The sequence below is a fragment of the Phycomyces blakesleeanus genome (genome assembly GCF_001638985.1).
Source record: "Phycomyces blakesleeanus NRRL 1555(-) unplaced genomic scaffold PHYBLscaffold_19, whole genome shotgun sequence".
Taxonomy (NCBI): domain Eukaryota; kingdom Fungi; phylum Mucoromycota; class Mucoromycetes; order Mucorales; family Phycomycetaceae; genus Phycomyces; species Phycomyces blakesleeanus.
The window spans coordinates 851,536-875,596 of record NW_017265152.1 but is presented as its reverse complement, the minus strand read 5'-3'; the positions used below and the strand labels follow the sequence as shown (position 1 = coordinate 875,596).

General features: G+C 38.1%; 10 protein-coding genes across 10 annotated transcripts; 6 read left to right on the top strand and 4 right to left on the bottom strand.

The window, feature by feature from the left end:
- The first annotated feature begins 210 nt into the window (after positions 1-210).
- On the top strand, positions 211-1,844 carry PHYBLDRAFT_76256 (hypothetical protein). Its single transcript, XM_018443135.1, has 7 exons — positions 211-356; positions 418-448; positions 519-746; positions 840-922; positions 979-999; positions 1,070-1,151; positions 1,211-1,844. Exons 1-7 carry the CDS (start codon positions 220-222, stop codon positions 1,691-1,693), a joined length of 1,065 nt encoding a protein of 354 aa, XP_018288373.1. The 5' UTR covers positions 211-219; the 3' UTR covers positions 1,694-1,844.
- A 763-nt stretch (positions 1,845-2,607) lies between these two features.
- ATP20 (ATP synthase subunit G ATP20) lies at positions 2,608-3,287 on the bottom strand. Its single transcript, XM_018443134.1, has 2 exons — positions 3,211-3,287; positions 2,608-3,154 (listed from the first exon to the last, which is right to left on the bottom strand). Exons 1-2 carry the CDS (start codon positions 3,260-3,262, stop codon positions 2,865-2,867), a joined length of 342 nt encoding a protein of 113 aa, XP_018288372.1. The 5' UTR covers positions 3,263-3,287; the 3' UTR covers positions 2,608-2,864.
- A 618-nt stretch (positions 3,288-3,905) lies between these two features.
- Positions 3,906-4,241, top strand: PHYBLDRAFT_103652 (hypothetical protein; the record flags this gene model as incomplete). The annotated part of the gene is made up of 2 exons (XM_018427775.1): positions 3,906-4,061; positions 4,116-4,241. Coding segments are annotated over 2 exons (282 nt in total), but the record flags the coding sequence as incomplete, so codon positions are not given.
- A 2,036-nt stretch (positions 4,242-6,277) lies between these two features.
- On the top strand, positions 6,278-7,925 carry PHYBLDRAFT_182579 (hypothetical protein; the record flags this gene model as incomplete). Its single annotated transcript, XM_018438642.1, has 8 exons — positions 6,278-6,553; positions 6,604-6,953; positions 7,003-7,072; positions 7,124-7,175; positions 7,234-7,358; positions 7,428-7,645; positions 7,724-7,769; positions 7,831-7,925. 8 exons carry the CDS (start codon positions 6,278-6,280, stop codon positions 7,903-7,905), a joined length of 1,212 nt encoding a protein of 403 aa, XP_018288370.1. The 3' UTR covers positions 7,906-7,925.
- A 79-nt stretch (positions 7,926-8,004) lies between these two features.
- On the top strand, positions 8,005-8,780 carry PHYBLDRAFT_148874 (C2H2-type zinc finger transcription factor; the record flags this gene model as incomplete). Its single annotated transcript, XM_018432172.1, has 3 exons — positions 8,005-8,104; positions 8,160-8,325; positions 8,372-8,780. 3 exons carry the CDS (start codon positions 8,005-8,007, stop codon positions 8,778-8,780), a joined length of 675 nt encoding a protein of 224 aa, XP_018288369.1.
- A 46-nt stretch (positions 8,781-8,826) lies between these two features.
- On the bottom strand, positions 8,827-10,118 carry PHYBLDRAFT_135415 (hypothetical protein; the record flags this gene model as incomplete). Its single annotated transcript, XM_018429717.1, has 3 exons — positions 8,827-9,369; positions 9,438-9,824; positions 9,909-10,118. The coding sequence occupies 3 exons, from the start codon at positions 10,116-10,118 to the stop codon at positions 8,863-8,865; spliced, it is 1,104 nt and encodes a 367-aa protein (XP_018288368.1). The 3' UTR covers positions 8,827-8,862.
- Positions 10,119-10,615: 497 nt separating this feature from the next.
- Positions 10,616-15,346, top strand: PHYBLDRAFT_86166 (hypothetical protein; the record flags this gene model as incomplete). Its single annotated transcript, XM_018443638.1, has 10 exons — positions 10,616-11,170; positions 11,480-11,699; positions 11,794-11,888; positions 11,996-12,542; positions 13,149-13,708; positions 13,805-14,201; positions 14,433-14,597; positions 14,661-14,862; positions 14,939-15,120; positions 15,213-15,346. Coding segments are annotated over 10 exons (3,057 nt in total), but the record flags the coding sequence as incomplete, so codon positions are not given.
- Positions 15,347-15,503: 157 nt separating this feature from the next.
- PHYBLDRAFT_171710 (hypothetical protein) lies at positions 15,504-16,325 on the bottom strand (the record flags this gene model as incomplete). Its single annotated transcript, XM_018436650.1, has 2 exons — positions 15,504-15,558; positions 15,847-16,325. 2 exons carry the CDS (start codon positions 16,323-16,325, stop codon positions 15,504-15,506), a joined length of 534 nt encoding a protein of 177 aa, XP_018288366.1.
- Positions 16,326-19,055: 2,730 nt separating this feature from the next.
- Positions 19,056-19,728, top strand: PHYBLDRAFT_171709 (hypothetical protein; the record flags this gene model as incomplete). The annotated part of the gene is made up of 3 exons (XM_018436649.1): positions 19,056-19,212; positions 19,297-19,400; positions 19,498-19,728. 3 exons carry the CDS (start codon positions 19,056-19,058, stop codon positions 19,726-19,728), a joined length of 492 nt encoding a protein of 163 aa, XP_018288365.1.
- A 177-nt stretch (positions 19,729-19,905) lies between these two features.
- On the bottom strand, positions 19,906-22,547 carry PHYBLDRAFT_177981 (hypothetical protein). Its single transcript, XM_018437936.1, has 6 exons — positions 22,151-22,547; positions 21,932-22,028; positions 21,788-21,844; positions 21,358-21,602; positions 20,714-21,269; positions 19,906-20,692 (listed from the first exon to the last, which is right to left on the bottom strand). The coding sequence occupies exons 1-6, from the start codon at positions 22,453-22,455 to the stop codon at positions 20,147-20,149; spliced, it is 1,806 nt and encodes a 601-aa protein (XP_018288364.1). The 5' UTR covers positions 22,456-22,547; the 3' UTR covers positions 19,906-20,146.
- Between the last annotated feature and the right edge of the window lie 1,514 nt (positions 22,548-24,061).

The window sequence follows — 24,061 nt, the reverse complement described above, 5'->3', positions numbered from 1 at the left end:
TTGCTGAGCGGCTCTTTCAAACGTAGAAACTAATACTGACCCAGCTTGTACAACGTCTGCCATGCTTGTCTTCAGGCAACACATGGCGGTGATTGTATTATTTCTTTGTGTTTCCAAGAATAGGAAGATGTGTGCCTGTGTCACTTGGTGTAGAAATATAGATAAAATGCGAGCGATATTTGAAACTATTTTATCAATCTATCTTTCTATTACCTATCAATGGAAGAATTCAAGGGATACGCTGGCTACGAGCCTTTTGTACTTTCAGACAAAAAGACACATCTGAAGCCATTTTCTTACAAGCCACGGATCTTGGAGGATGATGAGGTCGAGATCTTGGTGTCTGCATGTGGAATGTAAGTAGAAAAGTCCCATTAAATGAAATGCGCAATGCAATTTAACACAAAAAACCTTTAGCTGTGGTTCTGACGTCCACCAGCTGACCAATGTATGTATAACAAAAAAACGGCGGGCATGTGTGGCTACGACCATCTTATTTACATTTTATTTCTTCATAGGGATGGAAGAGGGCTACTTATCCATTGATGCCTGGTCATGAATTTGTGGGAAAAGTCACTGCAGTGGGAAATTTAGTGAAGGATCTTAGTATTGGAAATCGTGTAGGTGTTTCCCCAGTGTGTCGTAGCTGTGGTGAATGCAGTGAGTGCAAAGCCAGCTATGGACAGCTGTGCCCTAATAAAGTAACTACCTACAATGGTGTCTTTAAAGGAGCCCAGTCGTATGGTGTAAGTATCTTTTTCAAATCTATGGCGATAATGTGCAAGGAGTCATGTATCTGTAGAACTTGACGCAGTTCTAAAATCCTAAAAAAAAAACAGGGATATGGCAATAAGGTCCGAATTCAATCAAAATGGGCGATAAAGATCCCAGATAATATCGAAGACACAGAATGTGCACCACTGTAAGTTTACTGAAGATAATCATTAATCAGATGAGTATGACTAACCAAACTCTCAGCTTGTGTGCAGGAATAACAACGTAAACCCCCCTTTTTTTAAAAAAAAATATACCCAGGGTATCAGTAAAATGAACTTTGCTTTCCATATAGATATCTCCCATTTAAACATCAGAACATCAACAAAGACACCTCAGTTGGCATTGTTGGTATTGGAGGACTAGGTCATTTAGCTGTATGTATACCTTAACCATAAATCATTAACGTTTTAGCTTAAACTAACTTACATAACAGATTCAATGGGCTAGGGCTAAGGAGTGTAAGCGTGTACTGGTGGTCTCATCCTCCAAGTCTAAGGCAGAAGAAGCCAAAACTTTGGGTGCAACCGACTTTGCAACACTTGAAGACATCAAGACTACTCCATACTTGCAGAGTGTGGATGTATTATTGGTGTGCGGATCCGGAAAGTCTACTGATTGGAAAGACTTGTTGGGATTGATTAAAAATCACGGAAAACTGTTGCTGTTGGATATACCTGATGAGCCTATCCCTTTCCCTGCAGGAGCATTTGTGTACAGACATATTAGTATCGAAGGTAGTTTTGTTGGTAGTCACGAAGACATTAGAGAAATGTTGGATTTTGCAAGCAAGAAAAATGTCCGCCCTTGGGTTCAAAAGATAGGAAATTCTCTTGAAGAAGTCAACCAAGGCCTTCAAGATCTTATGAACGGAAAGGCCCATTACCGTATTGTCATCTCTGGCGAAGGACGCCAATAGTTCCACAGATTAAATAATCGTTTTCTTAGATTATATAATACCTATGATAGAAGCAAGAAAAATTTAGAATTTTTCACATACAAAATTGGCTTTTGAATGAAAATCGAATATCTTTATTTACTTTAAAAATAAAAGTGTTGGATAACAATAAATAATATACATGTATATTTCTTTTAGAAAATAAATAGCCCCTACTTCAATGTATATTTAATCCAAAATTATATTATACAAGTGAAAGTTATATATTGAAACAAAATAGGTTCTTATTTCTTGCTATTCAAAATTGTATAGACATTATGCAAAAATAAACTTGTATTTTTCACCAATAAAAATAATTATCGGCCTAAGGTTTCACAGGCAAATACTTTCCTTCTGTTCTTTTATTTTATTATTTATAATTCTCATTAAGAACATGGTTATTGGAATTCAGAGTAAAAGCCCAATACAAAAGGTTCAATCAGGAGGAATCTCTAAAGAAAACAAATACGATCAAGTAGCCTGGCCACACAAGTTTCGATATTATTATACATCTCATTTTGATGAAATCCTTTTAAATGATCCGACAAAAGATTTTATTGATTGTGGTAATGTTCATTTTGTTACATATAGATATATATACATATTTATTATTTTAATAGAAAAGAAGTACTAAGAGACGTGTTTATGTGAAATAATAGATGAGAACGAGGAATCACTTCAACCAGACGAATTATCAAAACGTGGCCGAGTGCTCCTAAAAGGTAAACCCCAGAAGATAAGCCAAGTACAACCTTACGCAACCGTGTGTTCTATTATTATGCCACCAAGTTTTTCTTCAATGAGGCTTATACAAATTATAGACGGTCTATCAAAACGAGCAAAACGTATGGATATACACAGACCTCCAACAAATGAACAATTGAGAGACAAGGGGTATATGAAGGACTGGTTTGCAGCTACTCAACACTTTTTTGACAAGTCATTACAAGATGTCCAAGATGGAAAGGATAAAATCGATCTATTTCTTGAGCGCAAAAAACGCGATATCTCTTCTAGTCTTTCCGAACATAAAGACATCTAAGATCCTCTCTCTCAAAAAAAAAAACTCTTCTCTCTACACACCCCAATAACAGTTTCAGAAATAGGCATAGAAAAAAAAAGCTTCGTTTGTTTGATATATGCAAGACATTTTCTAATGGTGAGCGGGAGCAGAGGACTCGACGTTGTAGCCAATGAGGTTTCTACGACCAATGATCTCACCAATCAAGAAGAAGGTGTAGAGCTCGGCAGCCATAACACCACCCTTGACAACATCGCCAACAGTGACGCTCTTGAAGGCAGCGGTATTAAGGTTCTTCTTAAGGGCTGACTGGGCCTCGGCCCACTGCTGTCCGTTAGGGAAAGCCATGCCTTCCTTGGTGTAAACCTGCTTGGCAACTTCGGCGGCAACCTTGGCGTTGTAAACGACAGGCTTCTGGATAGCTATTATGACGTTATTAGAGCTTGTTGGTCGGGGCATGGAATGCAAGGGCAATTACCCATCAGCTTAGAGACAGCGCACTGGGCGAAACCGACAATCTTGGAAGACATAGTTGGTGTAGGTTGGAAGAGAGTGGGAAGGAGGGTGAAAATGAAAGGGAGCTGGAAAACAAAAACACAACAGCCAAGGCAAGAACACGGTGTGTGACGTCAGCTAATGATGGCCATGGCGCACAGACTTGAGTAGTGGGTGCTAGAGCAAGTAGAGAAGAGAGGAAACAATCAAAAGGAATTTTATTATATAATTACTTTAGCTAGGCCATAAGTTGTGGCCTTAAGATAAAGAATGCCGACGGCCAAATAGGTGCCAAAGAATGGCCAAGTGAGCCAAGGCAGAGAGAGAAATTCAAATTGTGAGATCCCAAAAAAGGCAATATGTTCGTTAACCACCCCTCCCCTCACTTGGAGACCAGAGCAGGTTTCCCCCTGCCGGTCACGATGACGCCACGAATGCAAAAAAGTGGTGTGTCTAGCTTGTGGCCACACTTCTTGTTTGTTCTCCAGCATCTCCTCTATTAAGCCAAATGTCACTTCTTGTTAGATCTTTGGGCCAACTTGGTCTTACCCGTACTGTGCCTCGAGTTAGCTGCCCTGTTGTCTCTGGTAAATACGAACTATAAACAGAAGCGAATCTCAACAATTTTTTTTTACATGGATTGAATCTGTATATTAATTAAATTGGATAGACATGCAGGTCCGTTGGGCTTCTAAGAAATCCGGAGGTTCTTCTCGTAACGGAAGAGACTCTGCTGGTAGAAGATTGGGTGTCAAAAAGTTTGGTGGTCAAGAAGTGATCCCTGGTAACATTATTGTCCGTCAAAGAGGAACCAAGTTCCATGCGGGTGATCATGTAAGGGTTTTGAGATTTTGAGATTCAGGAACCAAAAAACTAATGACATGGTAGGTTGGTATGGGTAAGGACCACACATTGTTTGCTCTGGAGCCTGGATATGTGCGTTTCTACAAGGATCCTGCTCAGCCCAAGCGCCGATGTGTGGGCATTGCTTTTAGCAGAGAAGACACTTTGCCAGTTATGGCGGGTATGCCCAAGCCCAGACGTTTTGACTTGGTGGATCTGACAGCATTATAAATAATCAATTTGCTTTGAATGAGAACAAAAAGACTACCGACAAACAACATTGTATATATATCAAATCCCCCACTTCTTTTGTATTGTATGTATGTCTTGTTGACTGAAAAAAAGGTGGGCAAATAGGCCATTTGCTTTTTATACTTTTTTCTTTTCTTTGTGTGTATGTGCTTAAATGGTAAACCAAGGCAAGGCTCAATTTTTTTCTTTCGACCCACCACGTTGTCACTTACTCCGCTTAGTCTTAAATCTCTTGTTCAAGCCTTAATTTCATCCTCCTGATTTAATTTTGGCTTGAAATGAAGTGCATCTGTAGTAATTAGGAAGCAAATATAAAATACTAATATAATACATAATATATTAGTAATTAACCAAGAAGTATAAGCATATATATATATGAGTATGTATTGCATGCGAGTCAATACTATATAAGCAAACCATTAATAAAAAAGAACCAGTTTTTTATATTAAAAGTAAAGCGGAAGAAATGACAGTTAATTGAATATTACGATCAATAGTCCCGTCTATCCCGCACACACACTTTTCTAACACACTTATTGTAGTAATTGAGTATAGGTGTGCTGCCTGTAATTGAATAGTATTTTCTTTGTAACATATAGTGCTGGTTTCATCGAAGGAATCTATACGAGCGATCACCTTTTAAACTACAATTAAATGTAAATAAAGTTGATAGATCTGTAGGCGCAGGTGTAGAGAAAAGGAAATTGTCTGTGCGAAATAAAAAAGGAAATAGTTTTTTTATACGGTCACACTATGAAGGGTCAAACCAATTTTTGTGTGCCCATGAATCATCGATCAGATCTCTCGTTCACTGAATATATGGATGGCACCGTAAAATTTCTCTCAATAAATTGGCCATCTTCTTCTACCAGGTGAGGAAGCATGTACTGGCTACTAGATACTCGCTCTTTATTAATCTCTAAAATCATATTCATTACATTGACAGAAGATATGGTTTGCAAAGCTAGTGTATGAATTATTAAATCATGAAAATATAGAGTAGAGAATGACATTATCTCCGTCATCAACCATAACATATCATCTTAGGGTACATGTTTTTTGCCTGTGGGATGAGCTCCTCAGTTCCTCTAGTACATATTGAATAAGAGAATAACATTTTTTTCTTTTAGTTTCAATACTGAGAGAATAGGCAATACGTTAGCTTGTCAGCCACGCTGTCCACGCTGGACATCATGTTGTTTTACATAATTCACCTTTTAACTCTCAAATTTTTGCACGATCCTATAAGCTATATTTTAACATTATATTACAAAAGGAGAAACGTTTATGTCTAATACACTCTAAAAAAACTTGAAGGGTTTACAATTGTGGTACACTGATTTTCGTTATCCTTTGACACAAAATAACCCAGTGATATTTATATATGTAAAGTTTGCGATTTTCACTTTGTTCACCGTCTCATAAAATGCCCCATTAACTCAAATATATACCTTTTACAAGTTTTATAGTAATAAAAGCTATACATACGAATTATCGAACTCATGTCCTCATTAACTACTACTGTGCAATTTTCCTTTTCTTTTTCCTTTGCACATTTTAGTGCTTATTTCACTTGTATAATTTAAGAACCGCATATTACCTAGGATGGCTATAGAAATAAATACAAAATGAATATGTTCTAAGCAGGCATCATCCATTTTAGAAAATGCAACATGTATATAAATTGAATAAACTCCTTGGAGGGATGGACAATTTTTAAATAGACAACATCTACTTTGAAACACGCGACAATTATTTTTACTGTCAAGCGATATTGATTTTTATTTGCTGCGACCTTATGTTTAGGAAAGGTTGTATTCCTACCTCGAGTGTGAAAGTGACACAAACCTTCTGTAGATGGAGCAGCTTTCAGAAAGCGTAATATCTATAGATACAACATACTCACTAGGCCAGCTACTTTATTTGGTTTCTTTCTCTTGCTTTATTATACTCAAATGCAGGCCGTACGCAAAAAGCGAAATTTCAAAAACCTTGCCTTAGATAACTCTCCCCTGGTGGCTGTACCGCCTTCAGACCTTAGTGTCAAGTCAGGCAAACAAGAAGAATACGATGAGCTCTACAAAGACTTGAGCGATCTACAGATCGGGCTGGAATTAAGACTTGATCTACGGACCGAGGATCTTGAAACACTTGAAGAACTCGGTGCTGGAAATGGAGGAACGGTGACAAAGGTGATGCACATCCCTACCAAAACTATAATGGCGAAAAAGGTAACAATCCCAAGACAAAATCACTACAACCAAGCTCATCTCGTCTACAGACAATATATCCTCAATCATTACTCGATTCGCCTGCCTTTGCACGTATCTCACTTAACGCCCCTGACCCAGCCACAGTTGATCAGGGGTTTCCGTCACGACCAGAGAAGTCAGTGTCTATGCCAGCTTCCAAGGGAGCTAGTGCCCCACCAAAGCAGCCCGAGCGTGTTGCAACGCAGCGTCCAGCACGGCAAAGAAATCAACAGTTAGATCAGAGGTTGATGGTTCGACGTCAGATAATGCGAGAAATGCAGTTTCTACATGACTGCAACTCTGAGCACATTGTCAGTTTCTACGGGGCATTTATGAACGGAGGTGATATATCCATGTGTATGGAATACATGGACGTAGGGTAAGTTACTTAATATATCACTTGGTAACAACTGACATTTTGGAATTAGCTCACTTGACAAAATCTACAAGGAGAGTGGACCTATACCCATGAATGTCCTAAAAAAGATTGCTTATGCAGTAAGGAATTAATTTTGTTGGATATGAGCTATAGAGCTAATGAGTATATAGATTGTAGATGGCCTGATTTATCTATATGATAGTCATCGTATTATTCATCGAGGTAAGACAACACATTTTTTTTTCTTGCAAGAAGCAGTATCCAATGAATGTTGACATAGATTTAAAACCCTGCAACGTCCTCGTAAATTCTGCTGGTCAGATCAAAATATGCGATTTTGGTGTCTCAGGCCGACTGATTGATTCGGTGGCCAATACTTTTGTCGGCACTAGTTCATACATGAGCGTAAGCTGGAAAATTATATTAAGCTATGGTGTTAATCCCCAACTTATCTATTATTTCTCGGCCTTATAGCCGGAGCGAATACTCGGGTCGCCGTATTCAGTAAAATCAGACGTTTGGTCGATTGGAATTACTCTTATGGAGCTGGCTCTAGGGCGGTTTCCGTTTGCCCCAGAGAATAAACCCCTGGCAATCTTTGAGCTCTTGCAGCATATCGTAAATGAACCAGAACCAACCCTACCAAAGCAAGGAAATTACCCTGAAGATCTTCACAATATCCTTGCCTTGTGGTACGATGATTATACGTATACAAATATGTATATATGATTCTATAAATTAAACTCATATTTACACACTTTCTTTTTTAGTCTTGTCAAGGATGTGAACAAACGAGCTACTCCAGCAGATCTTATGGTGAGTCCTCTAAGACTCGGTAGTTCTTACACTATATATATATTTACTTTTTAACTTGTAGAAAACACCCTATCTTCTGTCAGCTATGTCGCTCAAAGTGGATCTTGAGCACTGGGCAAAGAGTCACTTGAAATAAATTACAATACATTCAATCTCTATCTTTGTCTCTCTTCTGGTTGTGACTTGAACACCCCACTCTTTTTTAACCCCTCTTTTTAACTTATCCATCCTTGACATGAACAACGCGCCACCTATAACTGAAATTGTGTGTGAATGGGATGATTGTAATATTCCATTCACATCTCAATCTGCACTTTCAAAACATCTCTCAGAAGGTATATTTTATACCTTTGTGAGTGAAAGCATCCTCACCGTATTCATTCCTTTTAGACCATTTTGGTTGGCGTAAATCTGAATATTTCTGTAAATGGACATCTTGTCCAAACAAAGGAATCAAAATTCCGAATCGCTTTGGACTTTCATTGCACCTAAAGACCCATACAGGCGAAAAAATGCCAAAGTCGATGGAATGTTCTTCGGTGGATTGCAATCAAGTGTACGTCATCCTCATGGCCAGTTAGTTTTCTTACATTTACAATTAGATTTTCCCGTGCTGACGCACTTGCTCGGCATCGGCACTTGGACCATGAGGATGAATATATGCAAAATACAGATATAAATATCAAGAAGCATGGCCAATTTGTAGAGGGGAAAAAACGAAGGAAGACAGAAGATATTTATGAAGGTTCAGACGAGTCTCAAGAAGAAGTATTAACGCATAGAACAAGCGTGGAATCTACTACGATCCCATTGGCCAAATATAAGCTTGCCAAGGCCAAGTTACAATGCATCTTGCGTGAGAATGAGCTTTTAGGAGATGAATGGACAGCAGTGAAGCGGAAACTACGAAGATTGCGAACAGAACGTAGAGTATTGTTGGATGCCTTGATGGCGGGTGAACCAGAAGACGATCAGTCCTTTATTATACAAGACGATACCAGTATTGTTTGATATACATCCATAAAATTTTTACATAATACATACACAAATATATATTGCTTTTTAATTTTATTTTTATTTTATTTTTAATTTTCTAATTCTTCTTGACTTCGTGATGTCCTTTAGCGAATGTTTCGGCAACAATAAGAGGGAAGACAAGGGTGGCCTCGGCATAAATCTTGACAGAACGAGCATCAAGTCTAATTTTGCCCCAGGATACTGCTTCGTCTGGTCGAGCACCTGCATCACTTCCATCGTATTCCTGGGCAGTGTTAATATAAACTGCATAATCAGCACCATTACGCATCAGATTTGCATTGCAGATATGGTGCTTGATGAGTCCTCCACCAAGAATAATCATTCCAGTCTTTTTAGCAAATACAGCCTCATTGTTCATGCTACGGATATCAGCTGCAATATCTACTATAAGACCTGGATTTTTGTAGGAGTGAAAATATATCATGTCTCCCAAGGATCCATCAGTAATTGCTGGGCAGTACACAGGGATGTCATTCTTTGCACACCAGTAATAGATACTAGATTCATCATTTATCTCTTCACCAAGCTTCTTGATCATCGAAGATGGTGTCCAAATAGTACCCTTAAAAAAAGATATGATATCAATCGTCTTTTCCTCTCTGTTAGCTAACAATTGTATATATTATTCACCTTGGTCTTTTGCTCATCCAACATTTTATCAAGAATTGGTACAACCCAATCTTCAAACTTGCAGTAGTTATTGTTGGGAACCAAAAGATTTCCGATACGATTGAGACCCTGTTTGCGAAGATCAGATCCCTTGAGATCAAAAGCGCCGAGGTAAGTTGGAGCAAGACATTTGATAAAGTCTTCTTCAATACCACCACCTGTAGCCACTACTACATCAACCATCTTATGTTGAACTAAGAACTTGATAATCTCACGCATTCCAGATGATACTAGGTTGGATGTATAGCCCAAAAAGATTTTGCATTTAGTTTTGCAACGGGTCTCTGGGTCCCTGTAATCTTCTGTTTCATCAGCAGCTACAGGCTCATCTGACAATCGCCACGTTCTCTGCCTTACTTATTAATAAACATATTTTTTTTCTCCTGCAATTAATATATTTAATTAATCTATTCTTATTCTTATTCTTATTACCATGCAGTTGATAATATCAATAGCTTCTCCGAGACCACTAGCTTGGAATCCCATGGTCTTGTAGCTAGACATGAGATCGCTCAATGACAAGTTCTGATTAAAATCGGGACCTTTGATCAAAACCGCACTCTCAGGCATAGCAACCGATTGAACGAATACAGCTGCTTGCGCCCCGGTGGGCTGGCTCGGTTCGTTAGGTGTCTGACTCATAATCAATGGACGATCACAAAAAAAGAAAAAGACACAAGAAGACCTCGACACCGAGAGTCACGGTGAAGTGGCGGTGTTTAAAACAACACCAGAAGGTCAGATTAGTTGTATGCGCTCTAAAAAGAGAAAGAGCGAGGTCTCTACACACAGACCTCATTATGGCTGGCATCTCTATCGGAAAACAAAAGGCCATTGTAGCAATTGTCTTGCTAGTAGTTGTATTTGGAACACAATGGCCCTACAGCTTACGGTCGCTGACTGCTGGATTACGCCTGGTGATGGTGGATCTATGCGCACTGCTGGTGCTGAATCTCTCGGTGCTCTACATCTATGCAAAGTATGTCGTCTCTTCCTCCCAGGACCGCTTTAACGAACGCCAAAAACGAAATGAGTTCCCATCGCTGTTTTTTGCCAAACCTAAGCCCTGGGCTGAAGCACAGGCCAAACGAAAAGCCGACAACACATTTGCTCGTCCTGCTGTAGCCGAATCTCCTGAGATTGCTGAAGCGTTTGAAGAATTATTGTCGTATGTTCTCCGCGACTTTGTCGATTTTTGGTTTGTACACCTTTCAGGCTCCATAGAGGAGAAGTCGTTTCCTAGTGCAGTAGACCATATTATTCGTACCGCTCTTCTGAACCTCAAAGGCCGCCTCGAGGACAAAGATCTCATGAGTATTGTTCTTAACCGCCTGATGCCAATAATTACGCTACACATATCCGAATTTAGGGAAGCCGAAGTGTCCCTTCGCGGACGCTCCCTTGAGCGTTCAGTCACACAATCTGATGAGCTTGATCTTTTGTTAGCCTCCCAGTTTAGGGGTGGTAAACTTCACCCTGCCCTAACAACTGCTGCTGTGACAACAAAACCCACTGAAATAGCTTATTTACGTCAAGTTATTGACCGTATTATGCCATATATCTTTGATAAAAAGGATATACAGAGTAACGCAGTAGCCCTGATCATCCGCGAAATGGCAACATGTGCTGTACTTCAGCCTACCTTTGATATGCTTGCTGATCCAGATTTTTGGAACCAAACCATCGATATCTATGTAGGTTTGAAGGAGCTAAGATAATGCATTTTTTTTTATTGACGACTATGTAATTTGTTTTTATTAGTTAGCAAAAGCTATCCGTGAACAGTAAGAAAAGTCAACTATAAATTCAACTTTTAGCCATAACTTATTTTTATTTTTCCTCATAGGAATATAGTTCGAAAGGTGCGAGAGGTCCTCAACAGGCATTCAAAAGACATGGATGACAACGGAGAGGAGACTTTTGAACCTGAAAATGAAACTTCATTAGGAAATACCAATCCAAGATCTGGGCCATCGAGAGAGAAAATCGGACCTATGAATCAGTTCTCAGCTGCATTTTTGGGGACTGGACTTGAGGAGGCATGGGATGAACAAGAAGAGGATGCAGATACAAAAAGAATTTTTGGCTTTGGAAGTACAAAAATGGGCAGACAGACTTTCCAAGACTTTCTCAAGATGATTGAGAGCGAAAAGAATTTGCTTGATCTTAAGCGAGTTCGCAACGATATTATTACCCAGATACGAAAGAAGAAAGCTCTCACCTGTAAGTGCGTTAAGCTATAAAGTATACCAGCTAAATATGTCATTTGTCGGCTTAGTGGAGAGAGATCCAGAAGAAGTTGTGGACGGTGAAAAAGTCGAAGATGTGAATGCATATGTGAATCGGCTAAGTGTAGCTAAAAAAAGAGTTGATAAACGTATTGCTCTTCTTTCAGGCGAAAACTACGAAAAAGTAACTCTTCCCTTTTATTTATTAACATATATATATATATATATATATGTGGGTGTGTGTGTATATGTGTAAATCTCTATTCATAATTTACTCACTGTGCTGGTTAGCGTTCACCTACATCTCAACTGTTTGGCAGTCGAAAACAGAGTACTACATTTACATCCCAGACTACTGGTTATACCCTTTATGATATCCTCACCAACACTGCTGGTCTTTCGTATTTTATGGAGTTTATGGACCGCCGAGGTGATATGGTAAAACTTCAGTTTTGGCTAATTGTCGAAGGGTTTAAGAACTATGACACATCCGATAATTCGCCCCAAAAGCGAGATGAAAAAACATTTTTCCAAGACATAAAGATGGTCCACGAAATGTACTTTGCTGACGCATCACCTCATCGTCTTCCGATTTCTGAAAATCTCAGCCGCGACCTCATGGACGCAATTCAACGTGCACAAATAGACCTTATTGAAGAAAACGAAAGTGTCTTTTCAGAGACTGTACAGGAAATGGGCCGACGGTTGTACAGAATACAGCAAAGTATTTTTTGGCAGATCGAAAAAGAGCATTTTCTTTACTTTAAACGATCAGATTTGTATTTCAAGTATCTTGCTACCTCGCCTAACTCTGCTCCTGACACCTTACCAGAGCGACGTAGTCTTGATGAGAGCACACTCTATCGCCGTCCGAGCGCGGCTGATTTACTTGCATCATCTCGCCCTCCACTTGAAACGATAGCGTCTTCGTCTATGGAAAGAACGAGTTCAGCACGAATAGCCAAGAGCGATAAATGGGATCATCAAGAATCTCCCAAAGCCGAATCTGACACCGAAGGACGTGGTAGTAGACGGTCCACAATGGCACACTCTGGGTCTGATAAGCTCAAGCCTCCACTTAGCTACAATCGGTCCCGAAGACATGTCCGTGCAAGATCAGAGACTTCAAATAGACCATCAAAGTTTTTGTCGCTAGGGAACGTACTTTTATCCGCGAATGAGTGGTGGAGAGGCGAACCGACTACTTCTGGAGAGGGATCTGAACAAACCTCACAGTATATCTCACCTACAGAGTCAATCAAATCTACAGAGTCTGACGGGATTGATACAGATGATGATGTGAATGCTCCGAAAATTGACCCTGCTATACAACCGCCAAATAAAATGGAGCGTAAGAAACTCGTTCGAAGCGACACTGTAGATGCTGTAGAAGCCGAATTACAGTCTATCATTGATGGTGAAGGAGTAATGGCTAATGATCAAGATGAATACACACAAAATAAGTCTATAAGCACACTGCCAAGAAGAGAGGGTTCCATAAAGATTACAAAACCACAGTCATTCCAGCGTCCATCTCCTTTAATTTTATACGGCACACGAGGCATAAAGTCTTCAATGGCTATGCCTGTGCAGAATGATTATACTTTACCGTCCTGGAAGTCTTCAGGAGGAACTAATACCATTTCAGAAGTTGAGCATGACCAGATTGGGCCATTAACACCGCGTGGATCAATTAAGTCCCAAGAGCAGCAGGAGATCCATTCGTCTGCGTCTTCTACAAAGGCTCCGTCTGGAGATAATGTTCATCTAGCACCACCTGGTGATCTTCTTCTGGCTTCAAAGGTTAAACAAATATCAGAAGATGTGAAAAAACTAATGCAGGAAGAGGCACTTGTCGATGCTTTGATCCGAAAATCCGAAGCTAGAAACGAAGTAGAGAGTTTACGACTTCTCAGGAAAATTAAGAGCGCATGTAGACAGGATATACAACAGATGAAATATCAAAAGAGTCAATATGAACTGCAAGAATCAGAAAACGTGCTTGTGCCAGAAAGTATACGTTACCACGAAGCCACGGGCCTTACTTTTTTATTGAGAAACGGTTTGCATAATACTTCTTGTGGTATTTTCTTTGTATAGGAACGTACCAAGGTCAGCATTACCAACTCAACAATCGGGTCAGATATCCATGGTGAATTCGCACTATATGTGATTGAAATTCATCAGCTTGGCACAGAAGGGAACTATACATCAGGATGGATAGTTACACGCCGTTACAGCGAATTTTTTACCCTTCATCAGAAACTCAAGGACCATTATGCGGCTGTCAAGATGTTGGATTTTCCAGTAAAATGGCCACTGCTCAAACTCCAGCGCTCGTTTGTTGAGACCCGACGAATTAGTCTTGAACGTTATTTAAGGCGCTTATTGGAAGACAAATTAATTTGTCAAAGTGATGAATTAAGAGTGTTCTTGTCACAACAGAATGTATATGTTCCGGGTCCCAAAGACAACAGTGATGTCGATTATGAGTTTGGTTTTGGTTATTTTACATCATTACCTCGTTCTGTTGAGCGACAAAAGATATTTGGTTCCAAGAACAAAGGCCGCCATGAACCCATTGACACGGATACATCGCGCAATGGACTACTAGGCTCTAGTGTAACTACGCCTTCTCCTCACAAGTCACCTTCAATGCAGAACCTTCAACGCTCAATAGCATCCAATATATCCGCTAATGAATATTCTAATAACCGCAAACAATCAGCTGGGTTCATGAAGCATATTTACAAAACTGTTGCAGCTGGCTTTGATGATATGTTCATTGGGCCATCGATGCTTGATCTGATTACGCAACGCTTAGGTGAACAAGTTATGGAATTTTCATATGAAAGCGATATGAACGATCCCAATTCAACTTTTCCCCACAGTCGTAATACGAGCTCGAATGGATCACACAAGCGAATGATGCTTGATGGGTTGGAAATCAATTCAGACAGTTTATCAAATTCGTTTGGAAATGTGGAACTTTCGAATGAAGCGCTCAAGCCTGTGGAAAACGAAGGGATCACTCGGTTTACAGAGCCACTTTGTGACCTTTTTATTGAGATGTTTGAACTCAAAGAAAAGAACAATTGGCTTAGACGCCAGGCAGTTGTTATTATTTTGCAGCAGATCTTCGGAGGTACCATTGAAAGGTACAATACAGTTGAAATAATTCTCGAAAATTATTTGGGCGTGGTAAATCTATTAGGGTATTAATCAGTCCTTTAGAAAACTACGGGAATCAATGCGCTTTTTGGAATCCGAGCCTATGATATTATTTTATTTTAGGCGTCTCACGGACACCCTATGGCCTGAGGGAGCTTCCTTATCATTTAAGCCTCCTCGACGGCCAGAGGAGAAACAGCATACACGCGAAGAAGCCAACCGAAAATTATCTACGTGGCTACCAGGTAAAGTAAACCTGTTATTATTTTGGAAAGGGTGCAATCTATAGAGAGAGAGAGAAATAGAAACAATCTTATTGAATATAGTACCTTATTAGACCTACTCGGAAGTATGGTTGGCAGACAGAACTCTCGTCGTGGAGCAAGACGTCTATTTAGTGTACTCCAAAACAAAAGGCTTAATCAGGACTTGGTGTACACACTATTTGATGAGATTCTTTATGAATTGTTTCCAGAAGTGGGGGACAATAAATAGCCCACGAACATTATTTTGTAGAGGGACCTGTATGTATCATTGTATTTATATAAATTACATATCTTTTATTTAATATAAAAAATATCCAACACACGCGTATATATATATAACATATTATAAATCACTTTAACATTCAAATCCAAAACGCTAATCCTAAGGAGGTTGGCATTTCGATCTTACCAAACCACCTAAATGTGACATTTTATTGAGAGTCTGATAATTATATACGGTATCTAACGATCGATCACTCCTTATTATAATAAGTTTGCTTTAAATAGGGAGGGTGTAAACTTGTAATTTTTCGTCATTTATATGATATAGATATAAATATAAATTTAAGGTCTTCCTGCCATCTTTTGTGTATAGTTTTCTCAATAAAAAAATGGATTCTTCTTAATATAAGATGAATATTTGCCAATGACAATTGTGGTGGCTGGTCAAGTGTGTATAAGTTTATGGTTCTTCTATCTGCCTACTTATTAGTTGGATCTCTTTTAACTCGACCTGCCATGCCTAGTTCTAGGCCATTAAATGTCTCGTGAATTTCAGCCTGACCATCCAAATAATCCCATAAAAGCAGCTTTTGATTGCCTTGGTCGCGCATAGCTTCAAGGCATTGGATTGCGTTACCCTTGTGATATTCCCATGTCCAAGCAATAAGAAATCCACGAATATCGTAGAACCAGTATAATTGAGCAAGCTCTAGAAAATCCTCGAGAGATAGTTGACTGTGTGCTTCCAGGAGGGACACCTGAGATGAGTAATTGTTCCTCGCGAGCTCAGCAGTTATGGTTGGAATGATATGATCATGATCAGACGTTGTTGTGTTTGATGTTGATGCAAGTTGTAAAAGAGCAGAAAACCGTTCGTTGGTCTGTTGTATTTTATCACTAGACTTCTTTGTAGTAATGCATCCTGAGCCAGTAAAGCATCCTCCGCAAGATTTGCAGCTCATGCCCAATGTTTATTAGATTAACGATCTTGGTTTGTCCATTTGTTTTTTTAATTAAATAAAGGGTTTTCTTTTTTTCTTTTTTCTTTCTTTTTTTTAAACAACCGAATTACAGTTGGTGTGGACAGACCAAAAGTTCAAAAAAAGGGTAAAAAAGGGCAATTTTCTGAATGATTTTGATTGGCTAGACTTTTTCCATTGCCACTTGGATTGAGAAGAAGAGCTAGTTTTCGATAGAAAAGATGTGCCATAGAATACAAGGCCTAGGAGAACTCGCAATAAGAAGTTTCTACTTAATAACATTGACAGTGTTATAAACACCACGGCTCTTTCGCACCTATTTCTCTTTGGTCGGAGAAGATAGTGTGGAGTCAGTCAATATGTAGTTGTCTTCTTATATGTCCCCACCCATATTCTCGGTCACTTTCTCCACACAAGTTCCCTATCTCATTACCATAGTGCGGGACATGGTAATGATATTATTACTAAGCCTTTCTCCCATCGACACTCGTTGTCTTTTTGTGGGGCATGGCAATGAGCTTACATCTTTCCTTTCGGTCTGGGTCAGAACCACTCCTCCCTCCCGCTCGGCCAATCTCTATTCGCTCTCTCTCTCTCTTCTCGGTTTTGCTAAACTCCAGCATGATTTCCCGTATGTCTTCCCATTGTTTCATGTTTACCTTCAGGTCTTTTTTCCCTTAGTAGAATCAGGAAGCCTTTAGATCTGTCCTACCTCTTTGTGAAAACACGGCTACGGGATGTGCTCTCTTGGATTCTCACAATCTCCCACTTCAGAACATACAAAACAAAGACTGTGATGTCTTCTTTTGTTTCGCAGTAATAGAGGCTCAGCAGCCCTCTTGAGCACAAATCTCCCTACAAACAAACGAAACCGATTTTACTTGTCTCTGAAAATTTTGTATTGAGGTAACCTACGAAATGGATTTAGTTCCACCACATATCATATCTTTAAACGCAAAATAGTATGGTAATGCTTCTTATATAACGAGTATACTTCTATCTGGTTGTCTTTTTGTTTGTTTGTTTACACCTTACATTAAAAACTTAGCCTCTAGATGATTCATAGTAAAGCTTGTGTTTTCAATTTAGGGGTCCAGCTCAAGTAGAAATCATATACAATGACAAGGAATCATTTCCTCTTAACCTGAAATTCCAAGCAATGTATTTACAACTAATGGCCAAATAAATCGCCTCGTCTAGGATGCTTATTATGAGTAATTACGCCACCCACAAAGCCAATTCTTTTTTAAAAATAAAGAAAAGAAAAGGCAAATATGCTGGTGTTTGCAGCAATAATTTGCTTATTATAACTAGCTTTAGTCCTTGCTGTATCTTACAAGCATAGTTTTCTCAGAAATTTTGTGGGCATGAGTACACTCTTCTCCCTCTTCTTAATTTTTTTAGATAATACTTTTCCAAATCATACATATGCAAGGACGTGATTTCAGGTGATTCCGAAAAGAACAAGGAGAACATAATGGATAATTTTAACAAATTACCCCAAGAATAATGTAAGCGATTATTTCAACGCTCTGTGGCATCCTTCAGGATCTGTCTTGATCAGCAACAATGACCTGTATACCAGCAAATATGAACAGAATACTTGTTTTATTATTTATCTACTTACTAATAGCAAATAGTCTGGAGTTTTCTTTTGTTGGCGGTGCAGAAAATTAGTGACTAAAGCACAACCTTAGCTATCAACAGTTGCAAATCAATGACCATATTCATACTCTGGAGTATGAGGAAATAAGGACTGAAAGCAAGAGAAAGTAAAAGCGCAATCTCAACTTTGGGTACCGTCAATTAGTCAATAAAAAGCACACCTCCCTTCATTTTATAACGGTAAAGCTTACGGACAGCTTGTCCCGCCAGCCTGTCCGTAAATTTTGTATAAAGAAATTATTATCTTATTAACGTCCTCAACAATACGTTTCTATTTTCCATTCTTTTATTACTTTAAAATCCCTTATATACATACCTTTGTAAATAGCTGCTTCTTACTGAATAATACATTTATACTCGTCTCATAATTGAATTTGTATAAACAGTACATAGACGTACTTATTGTAAAAGATTATCCATAATAAGAGAGTGTCAAAACTTATAATATATTTTTTCTTTGTAATGTTGGGGAGCCATACTGCCAAAAATAGAGGTATTAAGTTGTCCTTGGAGACCAATCAGAACATACTATTGATAATATATTTGGGGTTGAGTAAAAGCTACATCATTTTTCTTTGTTTCAAATCGATGTTTGATATTTACTATTATGCTTTGTAAGATTGGTGAATATTATTCTTTGATACTTACGTAATTTTTGTTATTAGATTTATGGTTACTATAAAGGAAATGTGATATGTAAAGTAGTTCTTGGTTTTAGTATAGAGATAGATCGATAGATGTATTGTATCTTCAGCTATCTGTGAAAGTAACTAAATGATCTACGAAAAATATAGGATTACTGCTACTGTCTTTATTCTTTGTGCGCTCGGACCTCTTTAGCCCCGCAATTACTCTCATGTTGATGTGACTTTTTTTTTGATGAGCCAAAAGACTCCGAATGAAATGAAATAGAATAAATGAAAGAAAGAAAGAATGGCCTTTTCTCTCTTCTCCTAGTTACCAAACCTTCATTTTCTTTCTTTTACAGCCACGCACAAGCCAAACCAAGAAGAACACTTAAAAAAAAACTTGAAATTTCATCACAAAATGGACTCTGTATCTCGAAGACTCTTAAAAGAACTCCGTGCTTATGAAAAAGAGTCAAGAGCGCATCCAGAGATTCTAGAACTGTCTCCTGAAACAGACGATGATTTGTTAGTGTGGAGAGCCAAACTTGCGGGTCTTCCAGAAACACCTTATGAAGGTAAATGTCAATATACAAATACATACATGTAATTTAACCTTAAAGAAAAACAACTTTCCTCTGTTGAAAACAATATTATTTTAGGAGGTGTCTTTGACCTTTCGATTACCATCCCTCGTAATTACCCCATTCAACCACCCACCATTCGCTTCATTACAACAATCTGCCACCCCAACGTTCATTTCAAGGTAAGACAAGGCCCATATTTTTGGTTTACCCCATACATAGATGTATTTATATAAATATTAAACTTACATTTGTTGGGTTGAAAAAAAAAAAAAAAAGACTGGTGAAATTTGTTTAGATATCCTCAAAACAGAGTGGTCTCCCGCATGGACACTTCAATCAACCATACTGGCTATTTCACTCTTACTATCTAATCCAGAACCTTCATCTCCACTCAACTGTGATGCAGCAAACTTACTACGATGTGACGATAGACTTGCGTACGACAGCCTCGTAAGAATGTACACTCAACTCTACGCTGTACCTTTTGAGGGTGAGAAAGACGATTGAGAGAAATTGTAAATGTCTCTGGCAGTATGTACATAGATAGATAATGAGATACCACACTTTGAATAAATAAATAAATAAATAAATAAATAACAAGTATATATATAAAGTACTGATAAAAAATAAACAAACAAACAAATAGATAGATAGATAAAGAGATATATTGACTGATTGATTGTTAAGTTTATCTAAAGTATTATATTGACAAGTTTATTGAGTTGAATTGAATTGATTTTTTTTTCTTTAAAATATAAATGTATATATTTATATACATCTTTATGTTCAAAATGAAAAATAAAGACAATACATGGTATGAGGAAGAAGAAATAGAAAATAAGAAAGAAGAGGAGTTGAATACAAATTGAGATGAGGTATGATGTGTATAAGAAAATATATAATATGTATATATCTCTCTTTTTTTTTAAATGGGTGCTACTTTGGCATGATTGTTCCTGTTCTTTAACAGGGTGGCATTGGACATGTTCAATTCAAATTGTTTACGACGTGGTTTTGGTGGTTCGACTTGAATTTCAGTTTGAATGGTTGTGTTTGAACTGCTCTCACTTGGGGATGCTTCATCAGACTCGATACACCATTCATCTCCAGAGTCTGATTCTGAATAGTGCCTGGGGTGAGTGGGATCATTATTGTGGTCAGTCCATACTTTCTTAGCCGCATTCTTATTGACCTTTTCCTCTCCCATCCGCTGGACGGCATACGTGATGTCAAGAATTTCTCGTAGTGCAGCAGCTCCGGGTGTAAAAACTTCTTTACGGCCGTCAGAGTCAAAGCTTTCCACGCCGGGGATATAGTTGGTCGTATCGTTTGACTCGTATTGGTGGGGGTCATCCTGTTTCTGGAAAGTAATTTTCTCGTCATCGACTACGGGTGGATCGGAAATGGTTTCCATGACAGCTGCCTTGCGTGTTGCATTGTGTAATGCCAGTTTACGGGGATCATTAGTAGTCTTGGCTGCACCGAGACTAACGCTGATAGGATCCTTGTGTTTTGGCGGCAGAGGGGGTTGGGCTCGTTTTCCGGTGATCCAAGGGTGAGCTAAGAATTGGTCAATGGTATATCGATCGTCAGGATTTACACACAGTAGATGACTGATCAAATCTTTGGATGATTTCGAGATTGGGTCCCACCAGGGACTGAGGAAAGTAAACTGGCCTTGTGAAACCTTTTCGGTTAGCGCACGGATAGATTCATCATAAAAGGGAGGAAATCCACAGAGGATAGTATAGAGTACACATCCAATAGCCCACATATCAACAGATTTGGAATACTTTTTATCCTTGACAATCTCTGGTGCGGTGTAGCCTACCGTACCACAAGGTGTCATGGTCGAACTATCCCATATGACCTTGGAAAGACCAAAATCTGCTAGCTTGACCTTTCCGATACCTCCGCCTCCGACTCCTTTAATAAAGACACCCTCGTCCTTCTTGTTTGGGTCGTCAAATGGTCTGTGTTTAAGTTGGGATTGGTCTGAGGGTATGAAGGGAATAGGATCGAATAGAATATTCTCGGGTTTAATGTCACTATTGAATTTTTAAGTAAACAAATTTAGGGTTGATTAGCATCTAATTTTTTTTTTTCGGCACTTGTGGTATTTCCAAATTGACCTACCGATGAACAACACCGCATTCTTCGTGCATGTATCGTACGGCATGGGCTACCTGTTCAATGACGTGCCGAGCCAGGTCTTCACTAAAGTACGTCAGATATACTATCTGGTTGAATAGCTCTCCTCCTGAACAGAGCTCAAGCACCAGATAATAATGTTCACTCGATTCTGAGAATTCAATCAGCTGGATAATATTTGTGTGCCTCAAACTGCGCATAATCTGTACTTCTTTTAGGACATTTGTGTGCTGTTTTTAGAGAGCAAATGTGTGATTGTGTGTTTGTGTGATTGAATAAATAAAAGCAAAAGCAAAAACAAGGTTATTGACCATAAGATAATGAATAAAGGCATGAGAATGTATGTATGTATGTATGTATGTATGTGTATGTATGTATGCTTGTATGTAAGTGTGGGTATTATAGATATATTTACCTCTGTTGCTCTTGGCTTTCGTTTCATACTGGGATGTAGGTGGGTATTTCCATGCTTCTGATAATAATAATTATCATTAATATAAACTGTTTTCACATTCTGGTTTATAATTTTTTTTAAAAAAAAAATTAAATAAATTCTTACCTCTGATGATTTTGGACCCACTTTCTGTGCTATTTTTATTGCCACACTACGACCAGATCTCTTCTCCTTGGCTTCATATACATTTGAAAATGCACCACTGTTTTAAAAGAAAAATAAAGTTAAATTTGTGTGTAATCGATTGTAGTAAAAGCAAGGATTAATAATGAGCCTATAATATAATATAGATAGATAGATAAGTAGATACATAGATGGACTTACTCTCCACGCTTGACTATGATTTCATATTTCTCCAGACCTGGATACTGAGGAGTCTGTTGTTTTCTTTTCTTTTCTTGCTCTATTATTTGTGTTGCACGCTCAGAGGCCTTTTGTCGTTCCTTTGTTGATCTGGACCGAATGACATTCCGAAGGGTTGTTGTGCCTATGTGTCCGTGATCCCGTTCTTGATTGTGAATTGCGGTGTTTGCACCCATATTGTCATGAGTTGTGCCATGAGTGTCTCCGTAGGAGTTGTCGGTGTGTCCTTTTCGGTGACGAAAGATTCGTTTGAACTGAGTTATCATTGGGAAGTTTGGAAAAAGAAGAAGAAAGGGAAAAGATACAGGAAAATAGTTTAAATAGACTCAAATGTCGTTTTTATTTATATTTATATTTGTATTTATTTACAAGTGACGAAAAGACTTGTAAGGGCGATGGTACAGTATATATATTATTTTATTTAAAAAAAATAGAGTAATTTATGTGTGTGGAGCCGTTAGATTCGGTTTATTGTGTTCCTTTTAGGACTTTAGAGATTAGAAAAGGAACGTCATGGATTATTATTGCTTTTATTGCCTTTTCTCTCTTTAATTTATACTTTAGATCGTAAAGCAATAATAGTTTACTTATTTTTGTTTTGGTTAATTGGTTAATTGGTTTCTAAGCTTGGTAGCTATGATAGGAGGAAAATAGGGGAAACGAAGAAATGAATTGGAGAGTGGTGATAAGTAAAAGACATGCCCTGGAAGATTAAATAGGTTAATTGTGGCGCCACACAGTCAATATTTAGAAACCAAAGGGTAAAATCGCGGTTTACAAGGCACCTGTCGTATTTTCAAAAATAGGTGCTGTGTACTTTGGAAAGAAAGTTTATAAAATTGAAGACACAAAATCTTTACAATTGACTACTGCTTTATTAATTCCTTCAATTTTATTTTTTGGTTTTGAAAAAGGAAGAATAAAGAGTATAACAATCAAAGAAACAAAGCAAAACAAAACAAAAAGGGGCTCAATATCAAACAGGCCTTTTTCATGTTTTGAAGAATAGATCTAAATGAGGCTTTGAAAAATGGGAAATCTATTATATATATATATATATATATTAAAGATAAAGCGATTCCAAGGACAGACAAGTTACCTATAATTGCGTCTTTGCTTCGTCAATTTTCCTATTGTGTTTTACACACACAGCACATCGTTGCAACCTACTCCGCTCCGACTTGAGATGTTTTCTCAATTATTGGTAAAAATAAACATCTTGTGTAATATCAGATTCTTTGGTGTATTGGCCTTTGTAGTCCCAATTCCTAAAGATCATTGCTGAAAAGTCTCTGGCTTACATATACAACCTTTGACATAGCGATTCTATCTTTTATTAATTATTACCTTTTAACTAAAAGAGCTTGTAAAGTATATATACTCTAGTCTATTCCGGTTGCTTTAATTTTTTTTCACTCATTTTTCTATAGTATTCACATTAACTGGTGGGTGTCTGTCTATGTAGTTAAATAAAGAAGTTTGATCTTATGGTTTGTGCGTCTTTGTATGTGTGTGGCAATTAATAATGATACTTTTCTAAATTCATACACAACTTGTTGCGATGACGATGTAACCCCAATATTGATATCTTTTTTATATATCTGCTCTTCATTTGGCACTTTTTAAATTAATGTCATACCCAACATCTGGTTGACTCACAACGTGTACATCTCCTCAACTATAAAGATCCTCACAGTATCTTTTTTTTTGTCTACACACTGTCATTGAGCATGAAAGCAGATTATATTACAAAAGGATTATTAGGATTGCAAACATCTTTTTTGCTTTTGTTTTCATTCTATGCATCATTATCATTGTTTGTACATCTTGTGTGTCTTGTAGAATATTACATAACTTGAATTTTTTTTTTTA

What these genes read in the sequence shown, in the direction of transcription:
- PHYBLDRAFT_76256 (XM_018443135.1), top strand. Translation starts at nt 220, where the DNA reads ATGGAAGAATTCAAGGGATACGCTGGCTACGAGCCTTTTGTACTTTCA. An exon ending in AAGGAGCCCAGTCGTATGGT is followed by an intron (nt 747 to 839) that starts GTAAGTATCTTT and finishes AAAAAAAAACAG; the next exon opens with GGATATGGCAATAAGGTCCG. An exon ending in GACACAGAATGTGCACCACT is followed by an intron (nt 923 to 978) that starts GTAAGTTTACTG and finishes CCAAACTCTCAG; the next exon opens with CTTGTGTGCAGGAATAACAA.
- ATP20 (XM_018443134.1), bottom strand. Translation starts at nt 3,262, where the DNA reads ATGTCTTCCAAGATTGTCGGTTTCGCCCAGTGCGCTGTCTCTAAGCTG. An exon ending in CGCTGTCTCTAAGCTGATGG is followed by an intron (nt 3,155 to 3,210) that starts GTAATTGCCCTT and finishes ACGTCATAATAG; the next exon opens with CTATCCAGAAGCCTGTCGTT.
- PHYBLDRAFT_177981 (XM_018437936.1), bottom strand. Translation starts at nt 22,455, where the DNA reads ATGATAACTCAGTTCAAACGAATCTTTCGTCACCGAAAAGGACACACC. An exon ending in ATCATAGTCAAGCGTGGAGA is followed by an intron (nt 22,029 to 22,150) that starts GTAAGTCCATCT and finishes CTTTTAAAACAG; the next exon opens with TGGTGCATTTTCAAATGTAT. An exon ending in GAAAGCCAAGAGCAACAGAG is followed by an intron (nt 21,603 to 21,787) that starts GTAAATATATCT and finishes CTCTAAAAACAG; the next exon opens with CACACAAATGTCCTAAAAGA.